The 22,753-nt window shown below is 33.9% G+C and overlaps 1 protein-coding gene across 7 annotated transcripts in view; it reads left to right on the top strand.

The window, feature by feature from the left end:
- CACNA2D1 (calcium voltage-gated channel auxiliary subunit alpha2delta 1) overlaps positions 1-22,753 on the top strand; it is a 486,450-nt gene that overhangs the window by 432,225 nt on the left and 31,472 nt on the right. For 2 of the 7 annotated variants that reach the window (XM_074379326.1, XM_074379331.1), the window contains exons 19-25: positions 1,663-1,719; positions 6,420-6,491; positions 8,385-8,456; positions 11,489-11,550; positions 18,063-18,139; positions 19,470-19,490; positions 20,179-20,239. In XM_074379326.1, coding sequence (XP_074235427.1) covers positions 1,663-1,719; positions 6,420-6,491; positions 8,385-8,456; positions 11,489-11,550; positions 18,063-18,139; positions 19,470-19,490; positions 20,179-20,239 — 422 coding nt within the window. The remainder of the gene's footprint in view (positions 1-1,662; positions 1,720-6,419; positions 6,492-8,384; positions 8,457-11,488; positions 11,551-18,062; positions 18,140-19,469; positions 19,491-20,178; positions 20,240-22,753) is intronic. The other 5 variants (XM_039472910.2, XM_074379327.1, XM_074379328.1 and 2 more) reach the window with 5 other exon arrangements.

The following is a 22,753-nucleotide window of genomic DNA, read 5'->3' as shown; positions in this document are numbered from 1 at the left end:
ATATTTGTCTTACAGATTATAAATTAGCTTTTCATATCTTTATATTTGAATTTGATTAAAGCAAATATTAATATGTAACAGAAAAACATTTCCAAAAATATTTCAGAACACCATGAAAAAGAAACTATTTGGAACATTAATTTATTCTTTATTTCTGAAATTCATGCTTGTCAATTAAATATGCTTGTGAATTCCCATCATTAACTCGGTAAATATGATTTCCATTTTGTGGTTAGGGGGTCATGCTAATATATGAGGTCTTATTGATACAAGACCTCATAAAAGGATAATATAGTATAATTGTTTTAGAAATTAACAAATACAAAGGAACATATGATAACAGTATACTAAAAATTTATCTTAATTATTTTTATCAGAAATTCATTAAAAAAAGTGAAGAAAAATAATGCTATGTCTATAGCAGCTATTATTATTTAACAAAATGAAAACCTATGTTATGCAAGTATTCCTTGATCAGTGCCTTGTGTTTTTTTCCTGATATTGTAACCTTAATTCAAAATATTTCACTGAAATTTTTTTGTAGAAAAATGAGTGTTCTTTAAAAATCCTGGAATATCATTAAATAAAATAGCTATGAACTTTTCACATATTTAATCTTTTATGGATTCATAACATATTTTCTCAACATGTACTTTTACCAGCATCACCACATTTTGACATATGTTGAATTATGTATTCTGTTTTATTCCAAAATGCATTTTACCTTTCTTCCATTTTGTGTCATTGAAATAACCAGGTTAGATCTACTTAATTAGATATCTCATTTTGTTCAATTCTAAGAAACATATATATAGGAAATTGTGCATAATCTGTTTTGGAAGTTAATATTTAAAGTAAATCTACACTGCTTTAGTTACATTCTCTGTTAGTTCTACAGATACATTTGGTATCACTTCGGAAAACAAAGCCACAGTTTGTTTGGTATGATTTGTCTTAGTTCATTCAGGCTGCTATAACAAAATACCATAGACTGGGTGGTTTGTAAACCGAATTTAGTAACTCACAGTTCTGAAGACTGAGAAGTACAAGATGAAGGCATGGGCAGATGGGTGTTCTGTGAGGGTCTGCTTCCTTACAGACAGACATGATCTCACTCTTAACTTCACATGGAGGAGAAGCCTCTTTGATAAGGGCATCAATCCCATTCATGAGGGATCCACCCACCAGGACCTAATCACCTCCCAGAGGTCTTTGGATACCATCTTTTCTGGGGATAATGATTTCAACATATGAATTGAGAGATGGACATTAAAAATACTTATATTTGGGTCATGTAAATTCTAACAATTGCTATTTTTCTTTTTTTTTTTTTTTCTTTTTTTTGGGGGGGAGTCAAATAGATGGAAAAGTAATCTGGGACAACCAACCATTTTTCCCACTTCTCAAATATGTACTTTTCAAATAAAAAATAATAGCCATTTTGCTTTAAAAATGACCATTTAACAGTTTTTATTCATTGAAGATATTTTAAAATTTTTATTGACTCATGAACTTCATACCTACCAAATATTTTGAATTCTAAGTATATCATTTAGACTTGTTTCCAGTCAAGGAAATATATGACGAAAATTGATGATATGATAGAACCCTTACCTATGTTGATACGTAGTACGATGAATTATCATTTTTCTGTTGCTTCAGCCTATTGGTGTAGGTATATCAACAATTAATTTAAGAAAAAGGAGACCCAATGTCCAGGTAACTGTGAATGAAGGTAGACTTAACAGTGCTTTCAAATTTGCTAAATCCAAGTTGAGATTAAGCTTCTGTTCTTAAAGCTTATAATTAAAGCTGCCTTTCCTGACATCAAGCTTCCAGAGCATGAGATGATGAGCATCATTTCTTAATAAGCTGGAGCAAAAATGTTATTAATGATGGTAGAGGGTATGTATTGGCTAACTAAAATTTGCAAAGTCAATTATGTAATCAGGTTAATAATCAGAGAAATCATAATGAGATGGCTTCTAAGAATTGTAAAATGAATGTCAAATCTATGTGATCCTAAAAATTTGCTTGTAAATTGACTTCTAAGTGGAAATAAAATACAATTCCTGTGACAGTTTCCATAAGCTTTTAAGCCAAAATTTCTAAAAAGTGTAATTTTGGGTTAGAAGTTACAGAAATTTCCCTTCGCTAATTAAAAATGTACCAAATTGCAAATAAGTACTGAATTTTTATTACCTGGCAAACTCATTGCAAAAGCTTTTCCTTTTGGCAGCAAAACCTCAGTTATCATACATATGCAGTATTTCTATACATACAGTAAAACTATTAATAATCAGCATAAAAAGATACTTCCTATAGCTTAGTAAGAGAATTGCAGAATTCCATAGGATGTTCAACATTAAGATTTTATAGGTAAGGCTGGGCGCGGTGGCTCAAGCCTCTAATCCCAGCACTTTGGGAGGCCGAGGCAGGTGGATCACGAGGTCAAGAGATCGAGACCATCTGGGTCAACATGGTGAAACCCCGTCTCTACTAAAAATACAAAAAATTAGCTGGGCATGGTGGCGCGTGCCTGTAATCCCAGCTACTCAGGAGGCTGAGGCATGAGAATTGCCTGAACCCAGGAGGCGGAGGTTGCGGTGAGCCAAGATCGTGCCATTGCACTCCAGCCTGGCTAACAAGAGCAAAAAACTCCGTCTCAAAAAAAAAAAAAAAAAAAAAGATTTTATAGGTAAGCCTACCTTTTCTTTAAAAAAGTTGGTGACATGAAGACTGGGCACGATGGCGCACACCTGTAATCCCAGCACTTTGGGAGGCCAAGGAGGGCAGATCACGAGGTCAGGAGTTTGAGACTAGCCTGACCAACTTAGTGAAACCCTGTCTCTACTTAAAAAAATACGAAAAAAATTAGCCAGGTGTGGTGGCACGTTGCCTGTAGTCCCAGCTACTCGAGAGGCTGAGGCAGGAGAATCACCTAAACCCAGGAGGAGGAGGTTGCAGTGAGCCAACCAGGCTGGTTGGCTGGTTCACTGCCTCCAGGCTGAGCAACAGAGTGAGACTCTGTCACAAAACAATTAATAAAATTTAGAAGTTGGTGACATTAAAGTGAGGAGACAATATGTTATTAAGAAGAGATGGATAAGCTATGAATTAGTAGAGCTGAGTACTAGTTTGGTTCTACCGATAGCCAACACTGTATTCTTGAGTATTCCCTTAAATCCTGTAGTGCTTCAGTTTCTTCATCTGAGCAGGAAAATTGAACTGGTCATTAGTTTCCATCCTACACAATATATTCACCAATAAATTAAATGTATATATGTGAATCCCCTGCCTCATCCTCTGAAAATTCTGATTTAATTTGGCCAGTGATGGGACACAGGCCTCAAAATAGTTTTTTGGTTTTTGTTTTGAGACAGTCTTGCTCTGTTGCCAGGCTGGACTGCAGTGGCATGATATCAGCTCACTGCAACCTGCACCTCCCAGGTTCAAGTGATTCTCCTGCTTCAGCCTCCTGAGGAGCTGGGATTACAGGTGCCATCACTATTCCTGGCTACTTTTTGTGTTTTTTAGTAGAGACATGGATTCACCATGTTGGCCAGACTGGTCTCAATCTCCTGACCTCATGATCCACCTGCCTCAGCCTCCCAAAGTGCTGGAATTACAGGCCTGAGCCACCGTGCCCAGCCTCTAAATAGTTTGTAAAGCACCCCATGGAGTTCTAAAGTGCACAGCCCCTGCAGTAGTTGAGAAACTTTAGCTCCTTTCCAGTGCTAGAATTTTAGAACAGCTTGAATTTCTTTTTGTTGCATATGAAAGTCTTCATATCTTTATAATTCTCATGAAGATTAAAATTGTTTATGCCTTTCTTGATATAGTAAATTGTTTTGTTACTGTCCTTGCATGTTTCTTTTTATGTATTAAGTAAAACTTTTTTCAGTCATGTGCATTTTAGTGAATTTTTGTTTATGCAGCAAGCTCAGATATTGCATGTAACTCTTAATGATATCATTTAAAAATAAACAAACTGAAAATGGTTTGTTTTATTTTTATTTTCATTCTAAGAAAACTCAATGGCAAACTAGCAACCACACAAGACTCCTCAACTTTGTTTTTCAACTAAGTAGCATTTCTAATACTATCTGGGTAATTATTTCAATTTAAAATTTGTTAAAGAACATTATATTCTTTGGTTTCCACAAATGGTATGGTGGTTATTTCCATTGATAATCCAATTTTACAAATGAGAAATACTAGATATTTAAAATATCAAACAAAAATAATGGGTATGCAGAGACTATATTCCAGTTTTTGAGCCTCTTTTACTGCTTTCTTATTAGAAGATTATGCTTTTGAGTTTTGTAATCACTCTACCCAGGATGGATGTTTTAAAAAATGGTCAGCTAGATTGCCATTTTGAAAGTAGAAGTTATGCATTGAGATTTTTATTTTATGATTGCATTTTCTTCTCTGTGTCTTTGTATGCTGGATTGGGACATGATCTTCATATTGCCAATTCTTCCTGATAATGCCTCCTCCATGCATGCTGTTTGGGTCTGCTCATGCTATGCATTATCCATTGCATGTAAGATGAATACTCTTATTTCCGTTTACTTTTTATTATTTTCATTATTTTGACTTTGTTTTGCAGTGAGTTTGTTAAACTTTTAATGCTGATATGTTTGTGTGAAAACGATTTATTTCACGGGACATTAAATGAGCAATTCTGAATAATACTGTAAACTTTAGAGTATCCTTTTGTTAGGGACTTTCCAGGTTTCATTTTTTTAAACAAAGAAATTAGAAAGATTTCAACATTGTTTTTTATTTTCTTCCTTTAAAATATGCTACATCTCAAATGATCATTTCCTTTTGAGGCAAGATGTCATCAGTATCTTACCAATACTGGTCAGCATTTTCACCTTTGAAAAATGTAATACTTATTTTTAGTATTCTAGAATCTTCTCATTATAGTGATAGACTACTTAAGCAGTGAACTTTTTTTTCGGTTAAAGTACCAGACACAGTTATTTTTAAAAATTTATCTTTAAGAATGTTCATTCATCAAAAACCGTAGGAATCAAAAATTTCCATTTTTAGGTGGAATTACTTTGCGAAGGAAGGCATTTTTGTTAGTAAATATATGCCATGTATACTGTGTCATTCAGCATCATGATAAGATATGCTTAATTTTAGTACATTTTTGCTTACTGCAGTTGTGTTTGGAAGTTTCTTCCTAAAACACTGCTTAAAATGGTGATGATCCGAACATCTTTTGAAAGAGCCTGTGAGGCTTATATTATTAAAATTTGAGTGACCTTTGCACTAATCCAGCACAGTTTGCATTTGTTACTGGTATCTAGTTATCGGATTAAGGTACTATTTTAATAAACATTAACAATTCAATTTCTAAAATTTTTCAATTATGAAATTACATAATACCTATTATGATTTTATTGCTCTAGTGAGCGTTGAAATCTTAGTTGACATGTTACATTACTTAGGAAGTTATAGAGGAATTGACTGTGTTTTGTTGTTTTATCAGATAGTTCAATGAATCTGCATTTTGCAAATTAAAATAATATCATATGAGATAAATTTGCCAGACTAATAGTATTTTATATATCATTTTATATAATGATATGAATAAATCAGAATCTATCTTATTCCCTAGGGTTCTTTATTTTTTATTATAAACAAGCCAAAAGAAGCAATAGAAAATGTCAAAGCAGAGAATAACCCCGGGGTTATTATCCTAATAAGACTTTAATTATAATAGCCAATCTTAAAATCTTTATGGCAACCACAAATTTTATCTTGTACATTCAGATGTCATTTGAAATATTAAAATATAAAATATCTTAGATTGAAATATATAAAGCAAACTTGTACCTTTGCTTTATACACTTTCAGAAGAAAGAACAGGTCAATAGAATGTTTTGCTTTGCAAATCTAAACATATTTTTGAAACATTTTCTCATATACAATTTTTTTTTACAAATTTAAAAAATATACTTACATATTGCCATTGTTTTATTGTGAAATAAGTTATCCAAAAAGCTCTATTTTGCCCCTTTCCCATGCTAATTAATGAAAAGAAAGTTGTGAATGGTTCCTCAAAAGTAATGTGCCCAAAGAGCTTGTGATTATAAATGTAATATCAAATATAGCACTCAAAACGAGACTGTTTTCACTTGGTGATTAAGATTTACTGTAATTAAAGCTCAATCTCTAGCTTTTATATTTATGTGTGTGCCTATATATATATATATATATATATATATATATATATATATTTATTTATATATGAAAGAAAATACCTTTATACAATTATTATTGTATCCTAGGTAAATAAGTTTTGCAGAATTAATTTCATGAATACCCACTGAATTACTTTGTACACAGCATCATTGTATAATATTACATGTACTTAATTATTATTGTTTTCTGTGTAGAACCCCAAATCTCAGGAGCCAGTAACATTGGATTTCCTTGATGCTGAGTTAGAGAATGATATTAAAGTGGAGGTGAGTGGAATCAGTAATACTAAACAATTCCTCAGGTCAGATGCTGGTATGTGTTGAGCAGCTACCATGTGTTAACTTGTTTATTAGATACTGTGTATGCAAAGGTGAATGTTCTTTGTCTTTAAAATTTTCAAAAATTTTCTAGATCCTGGGTTTTCCCATCCAAAAGATTAAATGAAAAGGAATAATGTTTAAGTTGGGTTTGACCTTAGTCTTCTTTCTCTTTCTAAAGGTAGACATTTTAAAATTATTGTAATACAAATGTATCCTGTAAACTTCAATAAAAATCATAAAGATGGAGGATGCTGCAATAGCATTTAAAGAAAATGTTAGAAGGAATCCAGCTACCCTAACACATAAGGAACAACATGAGAGAAGCTGCTATGTTTGCCTTAATACATTTTACTTGGCAGTCTATTTCAAAACCAAAATTGCATATTTTCTTCTCTGAAAGAGCCTTCCATAATTATAAAAGTAGTATATCAATATTAAAAATACAGTATATTATGTGATAAATAACATTACATATGAGATATATGTTAGAGGTTTGGATTCTTGGATTCTCAAGAGGCTTGGAAATAGATATTTCAAACTATAACATCTGTTGTACTGATGTTATATTTGAGGTATAGAGAGTTTAAATAGTTTCTCTCCAGTTCTTAAGCTAATAAGTAGCAGAACCTGGCTTCTGCATTCTAGAGTATGGATTTTTAGGATTTTTCCAGATGGATTAACTCCGTTGCAAAAGCCATCATATTTCTTGTGTGATTTGTCACAGTGCATTTTAATTATAGAGCATTAGAATTTAATGATTTATTATAATTACCCTAGACTGTGGCCTTGTGTTAGGATGTTTAGGTGATTAATAATGTTTGTTGTAAAGTATTGGACATAACAAAGTAGGATAAGGTAATGGGGATAAAGACTCCATTGAGTGACCAAAACAATCTTATTTAGTTTCTCCAAACCTCAGTTTCTTCTAAATCAATTAGTAATAGTGATTGAATGGAATAATATCTAGAAAGGACTTAGCAAAAGGCCTGGTTTATGGTAAAGTCTTTATTATTTTTGAGCTCCTCATAAGTGCACACTCAACTTAAACATTAGAAGCTGTTATATACTCCTATTCAGACCCAAATATTTGAACCAAATTAGATGCATCACACATGTGTATTCTTCAGATTATTCCTTTTATCACACCAAGTTTGTTTACTTATCATTTGCCTTTCCCAAAAGCCAAATCTAAGTCACTGGTGGACTTATAAAAAACAAGTTGAGGAAACTTGTGAGAATTGCCAGCAGACTGGAATATTGGTGGATAATGTGACCTGGCACATTTTTAAGGATTTGGAATGTTCTAAAGGAGACTCAACTCTATATTCTTAAATCCAAATAGGTGTTTATAGTTTTCTCTATGCTTTAGATTTTATTTTTTTTGTACTCCAGACATAAGAATTACAGACTAAAAAGTCTAAATGGTGCTCTTAAAAAATCTTTTCTCACATAAAACTCTTTGTATAAGGCAGAAATGTGAAGCATTCCATGTTATATGTAATTCTGTACATACATATTTCTATGTCTCAGTGACTACTTTCCACTCCAATGTGGCCAGCTGTAACATAATTGACCATTCGTTTTATTAATTATGTTTCAGAAACTACCAATGAGTTGAAAGTATTTCATTAAAGGTGTTTTATTATTTTAAAATACTGTAAAGTGATTCTAATATGGTAACTTAAAAAAAAAAATTCCCAGAGAACAACTGCAGATACTGGTAAAACTAACTTCCTATTTGTTCTAAATAAGGTAAAAACCTTAAAAAACTGTAATAGTCATACTTTGGCAGGTTACGTTGTGTTTCTGGAATTAAGTAGTTGTTTCATTTACTCTTAGATTCGAAATAAGATGATTGATGGAGAAAGTGGAGAAAAAACATTTAGAACTCTGGTTAAATCTCAAGATGAGGTAAGAATGGATTCTAGCTTATTCTTAAACAAAAATTATATCAAGAATAATTGATATTAGTAATTTTCCTGTTTTCTGTTAATCCACTGTTTACTTACAAAATAGCGATGTCTCTAAGAATCAATATTTCTTTTTTAGAGCACTTCTTAGCTGGAGGGATATTTTCATTAAGATATATTTTTAACTCTCTTTTTCTTTTCTTAAAATGTTGCTTTAGGTTTCTTGTTTTCTTATACATTAACAGTATATTCTTGAAATCATATTTTACATCTATATATTTTATGAGAAATGGAACACACAATATAATTTTGCCATGTTGTTTTGCAGCAGGCCCATATTGTAAAACTGAAGTTGATGTTTAATAGCTGTATGTTTTATATGATTTGTCTATGTGGATATTCGAATTATTGAGTTCCATATATTAATTTTGTATTTTTAGCTTTTTGTTTACTTGTTTCTGGCTTGATTTATCTTCTTTTACTAGTTACACTCTTTAAAATTTCCCAGCACTTAAATCTGAAATTAAACCATGTGATAACACAGCTCCCCCACAAATAACTGGTTTGTGTAAAAAAAACTTACATTGTTTTATAATAGCTCTTTGTATATGAAAAATGTCTATTATCAGTCAAATGTGGAGTACATGCAGACATTTATATATTTGAGTATTTGAAAAACATAGGTCTCAGAAGCTTTTGAGCCTGGAAATGTAATTTAAGTTTTTATGCATTACATATATCCTTTTCCTCACAATTTCATCCTTTTTAGATGTAATACATTTCTCCAGAATTCCTCATCAGATCCTTCCCTACATAGAAGATGACCTAGAATCTGAATATGATCCTTCATTAGCACATGGCTTTTCCCATTTTAATATTATTATGAGTCCCTATTACAGAACACAAAGGGAGGTATATTTACATTTCAGTCTTTGTTGAAACTTCAACTCTATTTACTTAGGCTTTTACATTATTTTCTCAGCTTACAAAGTAATTTTCTGTTAACTCCGATTGATTTTTTTTCTCCTTCAATTTACTGCCAATTTTTTTTGACAAATATTCACCTAAAGACTATGTTTTTCTGTCTTAGAATTTTTAAATGTCTCTCATGAACACATTTGTAAAGAGATGTAACTGCTAATCTTCAATTACTATATTGCCTTGCACTCCAGATTTCTATGTATATTGGTATTTCAAGAAAAGTTATTTACTCTATTAATGACTATGATTTTTATCACTATTCATTATTTTATAGACATCTAAAACAATTAAAACACTGTGCATACATATTCTAATTTTAAGGTTATATCTTTCAAAAACTATATGTGGTTTACATATGGGGTTTGGCCACTATTATATTAATAGTGGTTTATTAATATTTAGGATGTGATAGTAACCTTCACATTATAGTGTTATTTGGTTTAGCCAAAGTAGTTGAATTCCACAGGCTTAGGTGAGATATTGACTTGGGAAGTTCATTTTTGTTGTTGTAGGAATTACATAACCTTTCTTGTACCATTTTCCATATTGATGAGCTAGGAATCTCCAGTGTTAGCACATTTCACAATGTTTGGCATAAAGAGTTGCAAGTAATTTGAAATCCCTCATCTATGAACTGTTTCCCACAGAACCTCTCTTTATACCTGATTTATTGAATATTTTTTACTAAAACCTGTCTGAAGTTAATTTGTAAACATTTTTTTCCATGGTCATGTCTTTCATGACTCTTACTGTTCCGTAAAAATTGTAAGTGTATAGAATAAATGCAAAATTATATGAATAATCAAATGTTTAATGCACATATGCCAACCCTTATGATACTGTATTTTTATGACTTTTAATGTTACTACTGAAATAAGTTTCAAATAGAATTAGAGCTTTTCCACTTAATTTATGGCCAAGGAATCTGGTTTATTGAAATCTGAAAATAGTTTGTATTTATTATACATACTCCATCAACAGTCCTTTGTTTTTAACTGTATGCTTGGGCTAAAACTACAATGCGTTTGTACTATTTCATGCAGAAAATCTACTAAAAAATGGTAGAATTTAGTAAGGATAAACTTATTAACTAACTTCCTTAAGAAGCTAATCTGATAATTCTAAACTTTGAAAGCTGTTGAAAAATAGATTTTTTGACTGAAACATTAGCAATAATGTTTAAAATTGTCTATTTGATTATTCCATTACAAACTGAAGACTGAACAATATTATAATTTCTCCTACTGATACCGAACAAACTTATATTTTTATTTCTCTGCTCTGATACTATTTTCTGATACTGTATTTTATTTATAACTTCCAGACCAACACTTGTTTGCCTATTTTTTTATGAGTATATAAGTAGTAACAAATATATAAGCATTTTTTCTTCTAATTCTTTTAAGAATTTTACTAGTTCAAAGCCCTCTTCACCAACCCTTTTCTCCCTCCTCACATCTTCCACACACACGTAAGCTACACATGATCACACACAGACACACATGCCCACATCCACATTGTGTAGTTGTTACAAACATGAATTTGGCGTCATACATTTGGCCAACTTAAGCACCTTACCTCCTCTTTAAGACTTATTTCTTCATCAGTAAATTGCGGTATATAAATGTGTATACTCCAGGGGTTGGATTCAGTGAGAGAATGACTGAAAGCTGCTTAGCATAGTGCCTGACACCAAGAAATACTTCAATACATGTTACATTTTGGTAAGAATGATGAAGCTCAAAATAACCAAGCACACTAAAAATTATACATATGCCATCACTATACCTAATGGAAGAGAGAATGTATATACGATAGAGCCATGAACTTCTTTAGCACTGTATTTCCTTTCCCTGGTGGATTTAGGTGTTTTCCTAACCTTCAATGATACCGTAATAATGCTACAAGAGTGACTTAATAAAAACAGTCATATGCTAATCATACATTTGGATCTAGACAAACTGCATTCATGTTCTGATGTTGCCTATTACTCTTAAACATACTTTAGTATGGACGTATAAGTGATAATAACCAAGTCACACTTCTTTCTAGAGATATATTGACAAAGGAAACAGGACATACACATGGACACCTGTTAATGGCACAGACTACAGGTAATTAGCTGTATTTTATGTGTGTTGTGTATTCCAGTGGATTAATACTAAATTTTTGCATTTTCACAAGCTAATTTTCATGTAATTTTCAATTGAAAAGTTCCCAGCATGAAAACTTACAAAACTTAGACTGATTTTTAAAATGGAAAAGATGGAAAAAAGCTAGTAATATAAAATTTAGAAATGAAAATGTGATATATATATATATATAATCTATATGTTTTTTATTTTTACATGAGAAATGTTGACAAATACCCATAATAATTTGTAGGGTTCACTTCCACTGACTTTCTTTTTTAGTTGTTTAGTTTACATTACTTATATTTGGGTTGCAAATTAACCTAAAATACAAAGCTTATCATTGTAGTATCTGATATAAAATGTTTAGTTGATATTATTCACCTCCGCTGAGTATCACTTCTGTAATTCTGATTCCTCCCATTGGCTGGGCTTTGGAAAGTTGGACAACCTAATACCTAGTAATAATCTCTTGGAAATTTTCCATTTTTCAGCACTTGCTCAATACTTCCTTCACTTTCTTGTTCCGATTCCCCTCTGAGGTCACTGCTTCCTCTGTGGTCTTCAGAATACTGAGGGTGATATGAGTGTGACTTCATTACTCATTTTTTTTTTCCTTTCTAAAATCGCTGTCTTTGAATCTCATGCCACCAAACCACAGCACCTGCTATTTCTCCTCCTTAACAGTCATGTCCCTCTCATTCCTATAAAGATTTCAGCTCCTGGCTCATTGTCACTCTGTCGTACTTCCACATAGTTCACTGTTTTTCAAACGATGCTGTACCCACACTGGTATAAAACAAAATAAAAAATTATTTAATAAACTTTTTAAAAAAACAAAAGCTCAAAATATTTATTATTAGATTTCACAGACATAAAATTAGTGTTAGATTGTTATAAAATGTTCTAAATACTTCATCTCAATTTCTGTATTTTGCTATCGGGGCTGATAATAAATAATTTGCAAATAGGCTAGGTCCATGGAAAGCACTCTAAGTAGCATTGACATAGATGATGTTTCTAATACCTGGGCTCCCTTACTCTTGGCCTCCTCCCCTTGAAAGTCCTTGTCATCTCCCTACCTTAGCCTCTGACTCCAAAGTCATATTCTGCAGCTTTTATGGTGTCAAGTCTGCAATGTCTTCATACTCTTTACTTGAGAATTGTTCCTCCAACTCCCACGTGACTGCATTTTAGCTTTCCATCCTCCCCTGCTGGTAGCCCAGCTGCAGTAATCCTTTGACTCAAGACATGATATCCATCAATCCCTTCTGCCTTCTTGCTGCCTTACCTCTTCCATCTTTGTACGCTTTTTTATTCAGCAGAAATTCCTCGGGTCTTAGGTTCACTATCTTGCACACACCATCAACTCCTTTCATCATAATTGAGTTTGGCAAACAGCAAGTTGGCAAAATACTAGTCCCGGTTAAATTCAAATGATTAGCAACAGCACACTGCACCCATACAGCTAAAAGTGACTGAAGTAAAATGCTCAGTAGCTGATGTGTCACCTAAAATTCATGATCTCTAACCTCAACTGGGCCTTAGTGGTAGTTGGTGGTCTCCATAATCCTGTAAATTTAGGATGCTCATAGGTGACTCTTGATCACTTTACTCTCCAAATCTGTAACACTTTCTCATCATTTTGCTCAGGTGATGAATTTGCTTTCCATTTCAGAGAGAAAAATACAAGTGATCAGAGAGAATTCCCACTCTTAGAGTACATAACTACTTGCATCTGTATCTACATCTTCTATCTTTATTTCTGTTTTCAATACAATCACAAGAAGAATCATAACCCTTGAGTAGACTGTTTCATTTCTCTACTCAGCTCCCATCAGTACATTTGCCGTCTCATTCAGTCTGACACTCGAACTGTGGCAAGGCCATCAGTAGCTTAAACCATTTGACCTCAGTCACCATCAGCTCTGAATTTACCTTCCAGATTCTCCACTGAACAGTCCCTCGTTAAGCCGCACTGTCCTTTTTGCTACACATCATAAACACTGGCACCCGTTTGCCTCAGAATTTTTGTATATGAAATTACTTCTGCCTAGAATTACTTTTCCCAAAGAATAACATGCTCATTCCCTCATCTTCCCGTCTTTACTTACCTTTCATCTCTTCAGAAAGGCCTTCTCCAACAATCATATTTAAAATGCATAGTACCTCACCACAGTCTGTCTCCCTCTTCCACTTCATATTCTCCATAAACCTTATCAACATTTAAATCTCTCTCTCACACACACACAGGAAGCATACACAGAGAAACTTATTTCTACTGATTATCATCGGTTCTCTCACTAGTAAGTTCCAAGAAGGCAGGGATTGTTCCCTGCTTTATTTACTTCTGAATCACAAGCTTGTAAGACAGTGGCATATAGTTAGCAACAAATGTTTACAGAATTCAAGAATTTCAGTTTGAAGAAATGAAAGAATTTTCCAATTGAAGACATTTTCAATCTGTCTTAGCCTTTCAAATTCATATAATGGTATACGCAACTTCCACTGTAATATTTAAGTATGGAAGTCTCTTTAACTACATATTAATATGCATATAATATGTAGGCTATGGTGGACTCAACTGTTTGTTTCCTAATAAAAATCAAATCAACTCCCTAGAATATACACATAACCTTTTATGGGAGCGAGCCTATGTTGTTAACATAAGAACCTACCTCCTGTCGTGTTCCTAGGATGGCATGTGGAATACACATGGAAGAGGAAAGCATAAATATTAATGTCATGATATACTACATGCCCAGTCTTTCTTCACTTTTGTGGGTTTTTTTTTTCTTTTTACATATCATTAGACCTATTCCCAAACACCACAGTGACTGTTTCGTTTTACTTTTTTTCGTCAACTGATTCCCATGTCTCATTTCTAGGCATTTCTTTAAACATGCACAGTCTTCATGTCTATACACAAGTTACTCTTTTTCCTCCTCCTCCTTTGACTATTGCCACCTTTCACATTTTGGATAAACTTGTCAAACAGTCTAAAAAGAGAGGAAATCTTGAAGGCCTGTCTCTTGAGAGGTGATGTTATGATAAAACAAGTGTTAGGGCATTGTATGGGAATGAGTTCTGTGCCTTTGTGGCTTAGATGAACAAATTCTGAGCAAAACAGGATTCTTTTGACCCTACAGTGTGGTAGCTTGCTTTCCAACAGTTATGAGGACACTTCTGGGGTGTTTTATCTGTCTCACAAATGGCCTCTACTTTCAGCCTCTTTTCCTGATGTGTACCCAGTGATAATATACAGTGTGGGCAGGTTAATGTTCTTTTCTCAAGTTCATGTCACTCTTTGTTGACAAAGCGTTCATCTTCTTCCATTTGCATTGAAGTTTAATTTGAACTTTCAAGTCTGATAGTCACTTCCCACATTTCCAGCCCGATGTATCTGTGGTATCATTCCTGCCACTTCCATCACTATACATATCACTGTTCTCCAGCAAGGCCCCCACTTTCCTGCTTTTGCAAGCTTTCCTCACACATTGGCTTTCCAAGTCCCCAACTTTGGGCCAGATTAAATCTATTTCCATTAGAACTACTTTCCTGAATCACTGTACAGATTCACAAACAGTGCTTTAGAACAAAATATTACATCTAAGTTGAAGGAAAAAACATGATCTGTTTTGATTGCATGAATGAGGTACAAAATTTTCATTTGATGATTTCTCTCTTCCTAGGTCTTGATCCAAGTACCACGTTTTGAAATGTAATCAATTATTTTAATAGGATGTGTTCTGTTTTTTATGGAATAATTTACTTTTATGGAGTAGATGAGTTGAAAACTGTGTTATAGTCCACTTAACTCAGTTAACCATGTTTCTTTGAGTCATGAAACACTGCATGGGCTATACCATTCATCTGACGGCCACTTGCTTTATTAAACTTTAATCTCTAGAAGGAAATAAAGCAATCTTGGTCTATCAGTATTATAGGGACAGAGATAGCAAACATTGCATATAACAGCACCATTGACTAAGAATGTTGATAAAGATCTTATCTGGCTATATGTTGAAAAATTAACTTGGCTTGAGATGGATATAATTAAATTAAACATAGCTATGTTTTTTTATAGAACAGAGTGTAGCTATTAAAAACAACCAAAGACTTACAGGCCAACAAAATGCATAGTAGAGATGCCAATTTTAAAACTTCTATTTTCTTCCTCATGGGTTTCCACACTATATTTATGGTATATTAGATGTAACCCAAGCTTACAGAGTGACACTTTAGCAGTTGCATGATAGAACGTTATCGGTTTTAATTAGAAGTTTCTCTTAGCAATAAATGCTGATGGAGCAATAAAAATGTCCTAATTCCCTTGAGAAGCATTTGTAGGAGACTGTCTTCAGTGCTCAGTAACTCTGCCGTACATTTTGTAAATGGCAAGTGAATCACGAAAGGTCATCTTGCTGTCAGAGTGATTGCACTGCTTATTTTCATTTTAATCTCTGCCTCCACTTAAGGGAAATTACCAAAAAATGAATATAGAAATTTTCATTAAATCTACGTACCATTTTATTTCCCTGACCTTTTCCCATAAGAAAAGTCTGTGAATTACTTAATGATGGAGATAGATTCCAGAATTGGAGGTAACAAGCATCCATTCATTTTGCTATCTTTATTGTATAATTAAATTGTAACAGATAAACCCTTGCATTTTTTTTTTCTTTTCATAGAGTGAAACGTTAACATTTATAGTCATAAGAATGAAATTTTGAAATTTTATGTTTTTCCCCATTCTATGTTATCCGTAAAAATACATAATGACGTTTGGATATCCATTCTCAAAGCTCGGGCTGCATGAGGCTTAAGTGATTTAAAAGATCTACAAATCCCTAAATCTAAAAGTTGAAAATATCACAAATTCAAGGATGTACACATGCCTAAAAATACTCAAAAGTCTAGATATGAAAACCCTTTTCTGCACATTACTAAAATTTGGGCTAAATATTAAAAGTGAATGCTGAAGGTGACAAAGTGGGTTACATTAAACATTGCTTTTGGAAAGTAGTTAAATTGGATATTTTAGAGGTATCATAAACCCACTGTTCACAAGTTTTCTTCTATATTCAAACCATAGCAAAGATCATGTGGCTCTCTAGCACATGTGGATATGGAATAGTTATGTCCTACATTTGAGTATTAGCCAGCATGAGAGTAGATTTACACATATTTAGTTGTGTTATTAGAAAGTGCATAAAATTCTGAAATCCTTTAACAATTCTGTGTTTTATTATTTTATTTTATTATTAATTAGAATATCAAAATGAGTAAGATTACCTGCCTAACAGCTTTTTATTTTGGGCGTCATTAAGGCAAGTTTTGATGACCGGCTTGTCTGACATTCTTTGTGTCTAAAACATTCTGAATTTGGCCTAAGATTTTCACCAGAATTCTCCTCTGATTTGGGCATCTACCATAAGACCAGAGTAGCCACATGCTTGTTAACTACCAAAATGAAGATCTATTTTCTGTTGCACCTAGTAACAGTCTTCCAAATAATGTGACATAGTCACAGTAAATAAACTTGAAATAAATACTATGACTTAGTTTTCCTACTGGGTATGAACTAATGAGTTGAGCAGACAGTTTCTATTATTGCAGTAAAGGAATCTGAATCTGCCTATGAGTAGACACTAGAGAACTTGCTAAGGATTAGAGTTTTAAAGTAGTGGATATTTAATCTCAAAAGAATATATTTTGGATGACTTTATGCGTTGTTCAATAGTAATGATAATGACCAGGAGTGGTGGCTCATGCCTATAATCCCAGCACTTTGGTAGGCTGAGGCAGGCAGATTGCCTGGGCAACATAGTGTCAACCCTGTCTCTTCTAAAATACAAACACTAGCATGGCATGGTAGCGTGTGCCTGTGGTCCCAGCTACTTGGGCTGAGGTGGGAGGATCATTTGAGCCCAGGGATTTGAGGCTGCGATGAGCCATGGTTGCACCACTGCCCTCAAGCCTGGGGGATACAGTAAGACCTTGCCTCAAAAAAAAAGTAATAATAACTCTTCCATTTGTATTTTAACAGTGTCCGATTTTATAGAAAGCACTTTGACATTATATATAATACATTAGGAGGTGTGTCCAAATGGTATGATGTATTTACTTTGTTGGAACATACCCCTGATGTTCTTCAATTTTTGTTAAAACTGAAAGGACTTTAATATAATTTTCTGGAAATATAGTAGAGGGCCATGACAGTCCTTCCTCGACTAATTTATGGGTTCATTCAAGAGCTTGTTTTCCACCTGTCTCTTCTGATTCCCTACAATGTAGAGAGCTAGATGACTCTGGATGGCAAGTCCGAAATTAAGTACTGTATTTGCTGAATGCATTTTCTTGTCAAAGTAATATGTCTTTTCCTTCCCATGAGGAAGATCTTTCGATTTTCCCATGAACTTGATGTGTCTTTTTTTTAAGTCATGTTTCATTTTTGTTTGTTTGTGTTTATGCTTCTCTTGTTTCTATTGCAGTTTGGCCTTGGTATTACCAACCTACAGTTTTTACTATATAAAAGCCAAAATAGAAGAGACAATAACTCAGGCCAGATGTAAGTACTGTGAAAGTGACTTCAGGGTCCATTTGTTATCTCCTAGTATCAGATGTTTAAATACGTCTAGATTTTGGAATACCCAAGGCTTATTAAATATTTTAGTAGGTGTTATTACCAAATCTACAGCAATGATTCTAACCCATTCCAAACATGCAAGGAACAAGAAATATTCTACATGGATAGAATATGAGCAGGTACTCCAGTCTCACTGGCAGTCCCCACCGCCCTTCCCTGCCTTGCTATGTGCTCATAGAATCATTGCAGTGCTGTGTCCTGTTGCTGTCGTTTTAAGGGTCTGCTAGCTGGAGCAAAATGTTTCACGTGCTACTTATCAACTTATTCTCTACTCTCATGGCATTGTGCTAGTAAAGCTTTTCCTTTTCTTATCTTTCCTTTTCTTTTTGTTTCTTTTTTTCTTTCCTTCTTTTTTTCTTTTGCATTTGGCCAGAATAATATTGTGCTTCACATCTTCTACTACTTCTTTGAATAAATAAAATTGCGCTGGTCTTTGGCTTTGGTTTGGCAATTAACTCTCATCATCCAAATTAATGTCTCAGTGATGCAAATCGTTAGTTTGTTTTTTTTTAAGCCTCATTTGGAATGTAGACTAATTACTAATACTAGTGCATACTTCAAGTTATTGTTTATTTTGTTTTGGGTGACTAGATTTTGTAAAGTAAAATGACCATCATATCCTTTGCACATTGCTGATTATTATTGCCAACAACCTCAAATTTTTCTGTGAGCATGAAGTAAAAAACTAAACAATACCAAAAATACACATATATGTTTTACATCTGATCTTAAAGTAAGCTAGAGTTTCTTTCATGTCTCTGACAGTCCTTTTTTGCTCTCTGCAGGCCTCGTGTTAATAGTGCATTATACAGAGTACCTTTATATTTCCACTTTCACTTGATAGATAGATATGATGGTCTTTTCACAACCAGCAATTCTGCATGAGCTAGTTCTTCAATTGATAAATGCCCTCATTTATAGGGATAACTAGTGAGTCTTTGATTGGTAAATGCTTATGTTTATAGCCTGATGTCATTGGTATTACACCTGCATTAATCACTTTGCAAAACAGACCCTTGAAATAACCACAGTACAGAGAGGGTTATCTAGTAGTAATAGACAGGACATACTTTCCAGTCTCCAAAATATGTCTTTTTTTCCTAGACTACAGCTATACATAAATGAACCTTTGATCTATGCACAATATTTTTATTCAAGAAAGTCATTGAATAAAATATTGTTTGTGACCCCCTTTGCTTTACCCTCTTTTTTTTTTGTTTCCCTGCTTTCTCTTTCTGATGGATTTTCACAGCAAAAAAGGGCAAAATGAAGGGCAAGTATTTTCTTGTTGCTCAATTTATTTCTGTTTAGTACACTTGACATTTCCACTGATATTTTCCTTTCCATTGGATATTATCCTCTGTGCTTCTCATTTGCTAAATTTTCCTTCATGATCACTTAAAACTTAGCAGCAAAAAAATGGTAGAAAGAATATGTTGTGTTTTCATATGCAATCTGGTTCACATTCAAGTTTTTTTCTTGGACTTAAGAAGTTTTGTTTTGTGTCCTTTCACATACTAATTCACACCTAATATGAAGAATGTTATTAATTCACTAAAGGCATTAATGAGTTATTTAACATTTTTTTCTGTATCATAATTTTGGTGAGCAATTTAGATAGTTGGTGCTTAAATAAAGTGCCTCTGGTATAACATTCATATCAATCAATTTTTTAAAGATACTTGGTTATAGTAGGGTTAGATCAGAAAATTATAGACATAGCATTTTCTTTGAAATAACTGTTGTGATCCATGTAATGAAGTTAATCCATGTTATAATTTTACTATATTGGGAAGCATTGAGGACCTTTATATTCATTGATGTGTTTCCGTTTTAGGACGTAAGTACTCTATTTTCAATTTTTCTTATTAGGTAATCTTCCTCATGCCTTCTTATTGTTACAGAATCTCTGGATGTATGCTCTGAATTACCTGTCTAATGCTATAACATTATCTTTGCAGATTCAGAAACCTTGAAGCCAGATAATTTTGAAGAATCTGGCTATACATTCATAGCACCAAGGTGGGTTTTGTTTTGTTTTATGTTTTGATACATCTTGTATCAGTAGCTAGGCCTTCAACAATAGTTCGGAATTGGGTCAAGACTGCTCTGGGTTAATTCCATATCATATTATGGAATCAAAGGAAATAATCATTTTAAAACTGAAACAAAATATTATTTATTCATTTCTTTACTCATTCAAATATGGGAGGCCAAGATGGGCAGATCATCAGGTCAAGAGATTGAGACCATCCTGGCCAACATGGTGAAACCCTTGTCTCTACTAAAAATACAAAAATTAGCTGGGTGTGTTGGCACATGCCTGTGGTCCCAGCTACTTGGGAGGCTGAGACTGAAGAATCGCTTGAACCTGGGAGGCAGAGGATGAAGTGAGCTGAGATTGCACCAGTGCAGTCCTGCCTGGCGACAAAGTGAAACTCCGTCTCAAAAAAAAAAAAAAAAAAAAAAAAAGCAATTACTATGTGCTAAGCAATGTACACTCTGGGAAACAATGGATGGACATAGGCTTTGCACAAACAGCGCATCAACCAATAATAGAAAATTGTGTATTTGCACCTGTGAATATATTTACATATATAAATACACATATATGTACCAATATTTATGTGTTTCTATACAGGTATGACTAGAGTGAACATAATAATGGAATTTGTTAATGGTCTAAAGCAACTTTTTGGGAGAACATGTTTACAGTGGCATTGCTTTACATGGTTTTTTAGACACACTTCATTTCCTCCTACCCAATTTAATTTCTGTCTCATATAATCTGCTTTATCTCATATGTCCATCTTTTTCTCCTATCTTGAGTTTCTTGTAATTACTTGAAACTATTCAGTAATCCAAGGGTGTTATTTTTCTTTCTTTCCTCAGTTTTTGATTCCTGCTCTATAGTGGACACATAAACAATTTTCAAATATAATTCCTATTAATCTGGGCTAAATTACTGGGAACAATTGACATAGAAGCTTGGATTATTAATTTTTCACTTGTCTTGAATTACCCGCAAAACCCAAAGAAGATTAATATAAATTGTTCTGAGTTACCCTTTTACTTCTGTAAAAGGATATTTCTGAACTGTTTCCACTTTAACACAGGGAATATGGATTTTTTGAGAAATCTCTGTTAACAAAGCATGTTCTTGTCTTTGTGAGTGCCTCTATCCTTGAGAAGCTTCTCTTGCTTGAATTTCCTTTAGTGTTTGATGCTGTTGATCATTCTCTCCTTTGATACTTCTTGCTTTCTCTTGCTTGATGACACACTATTATAATTTTCTCTTTCTCTCTCTGGCTGCATATTTACTGTCTCTCTCATGAGTTTCATTTCTCCTGCTGATCATGTCTATGAGAGGGCTGCATAGGGTGCTAATCTAGGCAATCTTTTTATCTGAGACTACATTCAGACCACAAGCCATGCATCTGTTCCCTGCCTGCAGATTAGGTTCATGACTCCCAAATCTATATGATGGCCATAAACCTCTATAGACAAAGGCATGTGTTTCATTGACATTACATTATATTATTTGATTCTATATTGTAGCTATTTTCAGACACTATATCAACTCTACATATCTCAATATGAGACAGTCGTATCTCATGGAAACCAGGCAAGAATCTCTCTTCAGTGTCCTTCAGATTTAGTATCTTTTTTTTTTTTTTTTGAGACGGAGTTTCGCTCTTGTTACCCAGGCTGGAGTGCGATGGCGCGATCTCGGCTCACCGCAACCTCCGCCTCCTGGGTTCAGGCAATTCTCCTGCGTCAGCCTCCTGAGTAGCTGGGATTACAGGCATGCGCCACCATGCCCAGCTAATTTCTTGTATTTTTAGTAGAGACGGGGTTTCACCATGTTGACCCGGATGGTCTCGATCTCTTGACCTCGTGATCCACCTGCCTCGGCCTCCCAAAGTGCTGGGATTACAGGCTTGAGCCACCGTGCCCGGCCCCAGATTTAGTATCTTAAATATTTGTTTCCTTTGGAAAATTCTACCTATATTGCCTCAAAGAAGAAAATGCCAGATTGCTAGTGAGCAATCTTGAAACCTATTAGTTATCCTTTTCTGCTTCCTTTCCCTTGTGTGTCACTTCTAATTCATCACCACGTCTTCCCAATTATCTTATGAGTATCAAGTGTATCTGTCAATCTCAGCTTCCTCTGCCCTAGTCCAGGCCACTGCCTTCTTTCACCTAAACTACTCCATTTGCCTCTTAACTGATCTCCCTTCTTTTATATTTTCCCTGTATTTCCTAATGCTGTCTTTGTTCTGTACCAGAGAATTTCTAAAGTGTGAAAAAAATCATTTTCCTCATCTGCTAAATACGAGCCAGTGGTTCTGTATCATCTTCATGATCATCTGTGCTGTATATTATAGCTTTCAAATGCTCTTCCAGCAGGTCCTGGTTTACTAGTGTGCTTCCCCACACTCCATACTAGGGACCATCAAACTACAGCCTATAGATCAGCTATCAATCGTAAACATAAAGTTTTACTGGAGCACAGTGATGCTTATTTGTTTATGG

The sequence above is a fragment of the Saimiri boliviensis genome, chromosome 10, assembly GCF_048565385.1.
Source record: "Saimiri boliviensis isolate mSaiBol1 chromosome 10, mSaiBol1.pri, whole genome shotgun sequence".
In the NCBI taxonomy this organism is placed as follows: Eukaryota; Metazoa; Chordata; class Mammalia; order Primates; family Cebidae; genus Saimiri; species Saimiri boliviensis.
This window is presented reverse-complemented; position numbering and strand designations above follow the sequence as displayed.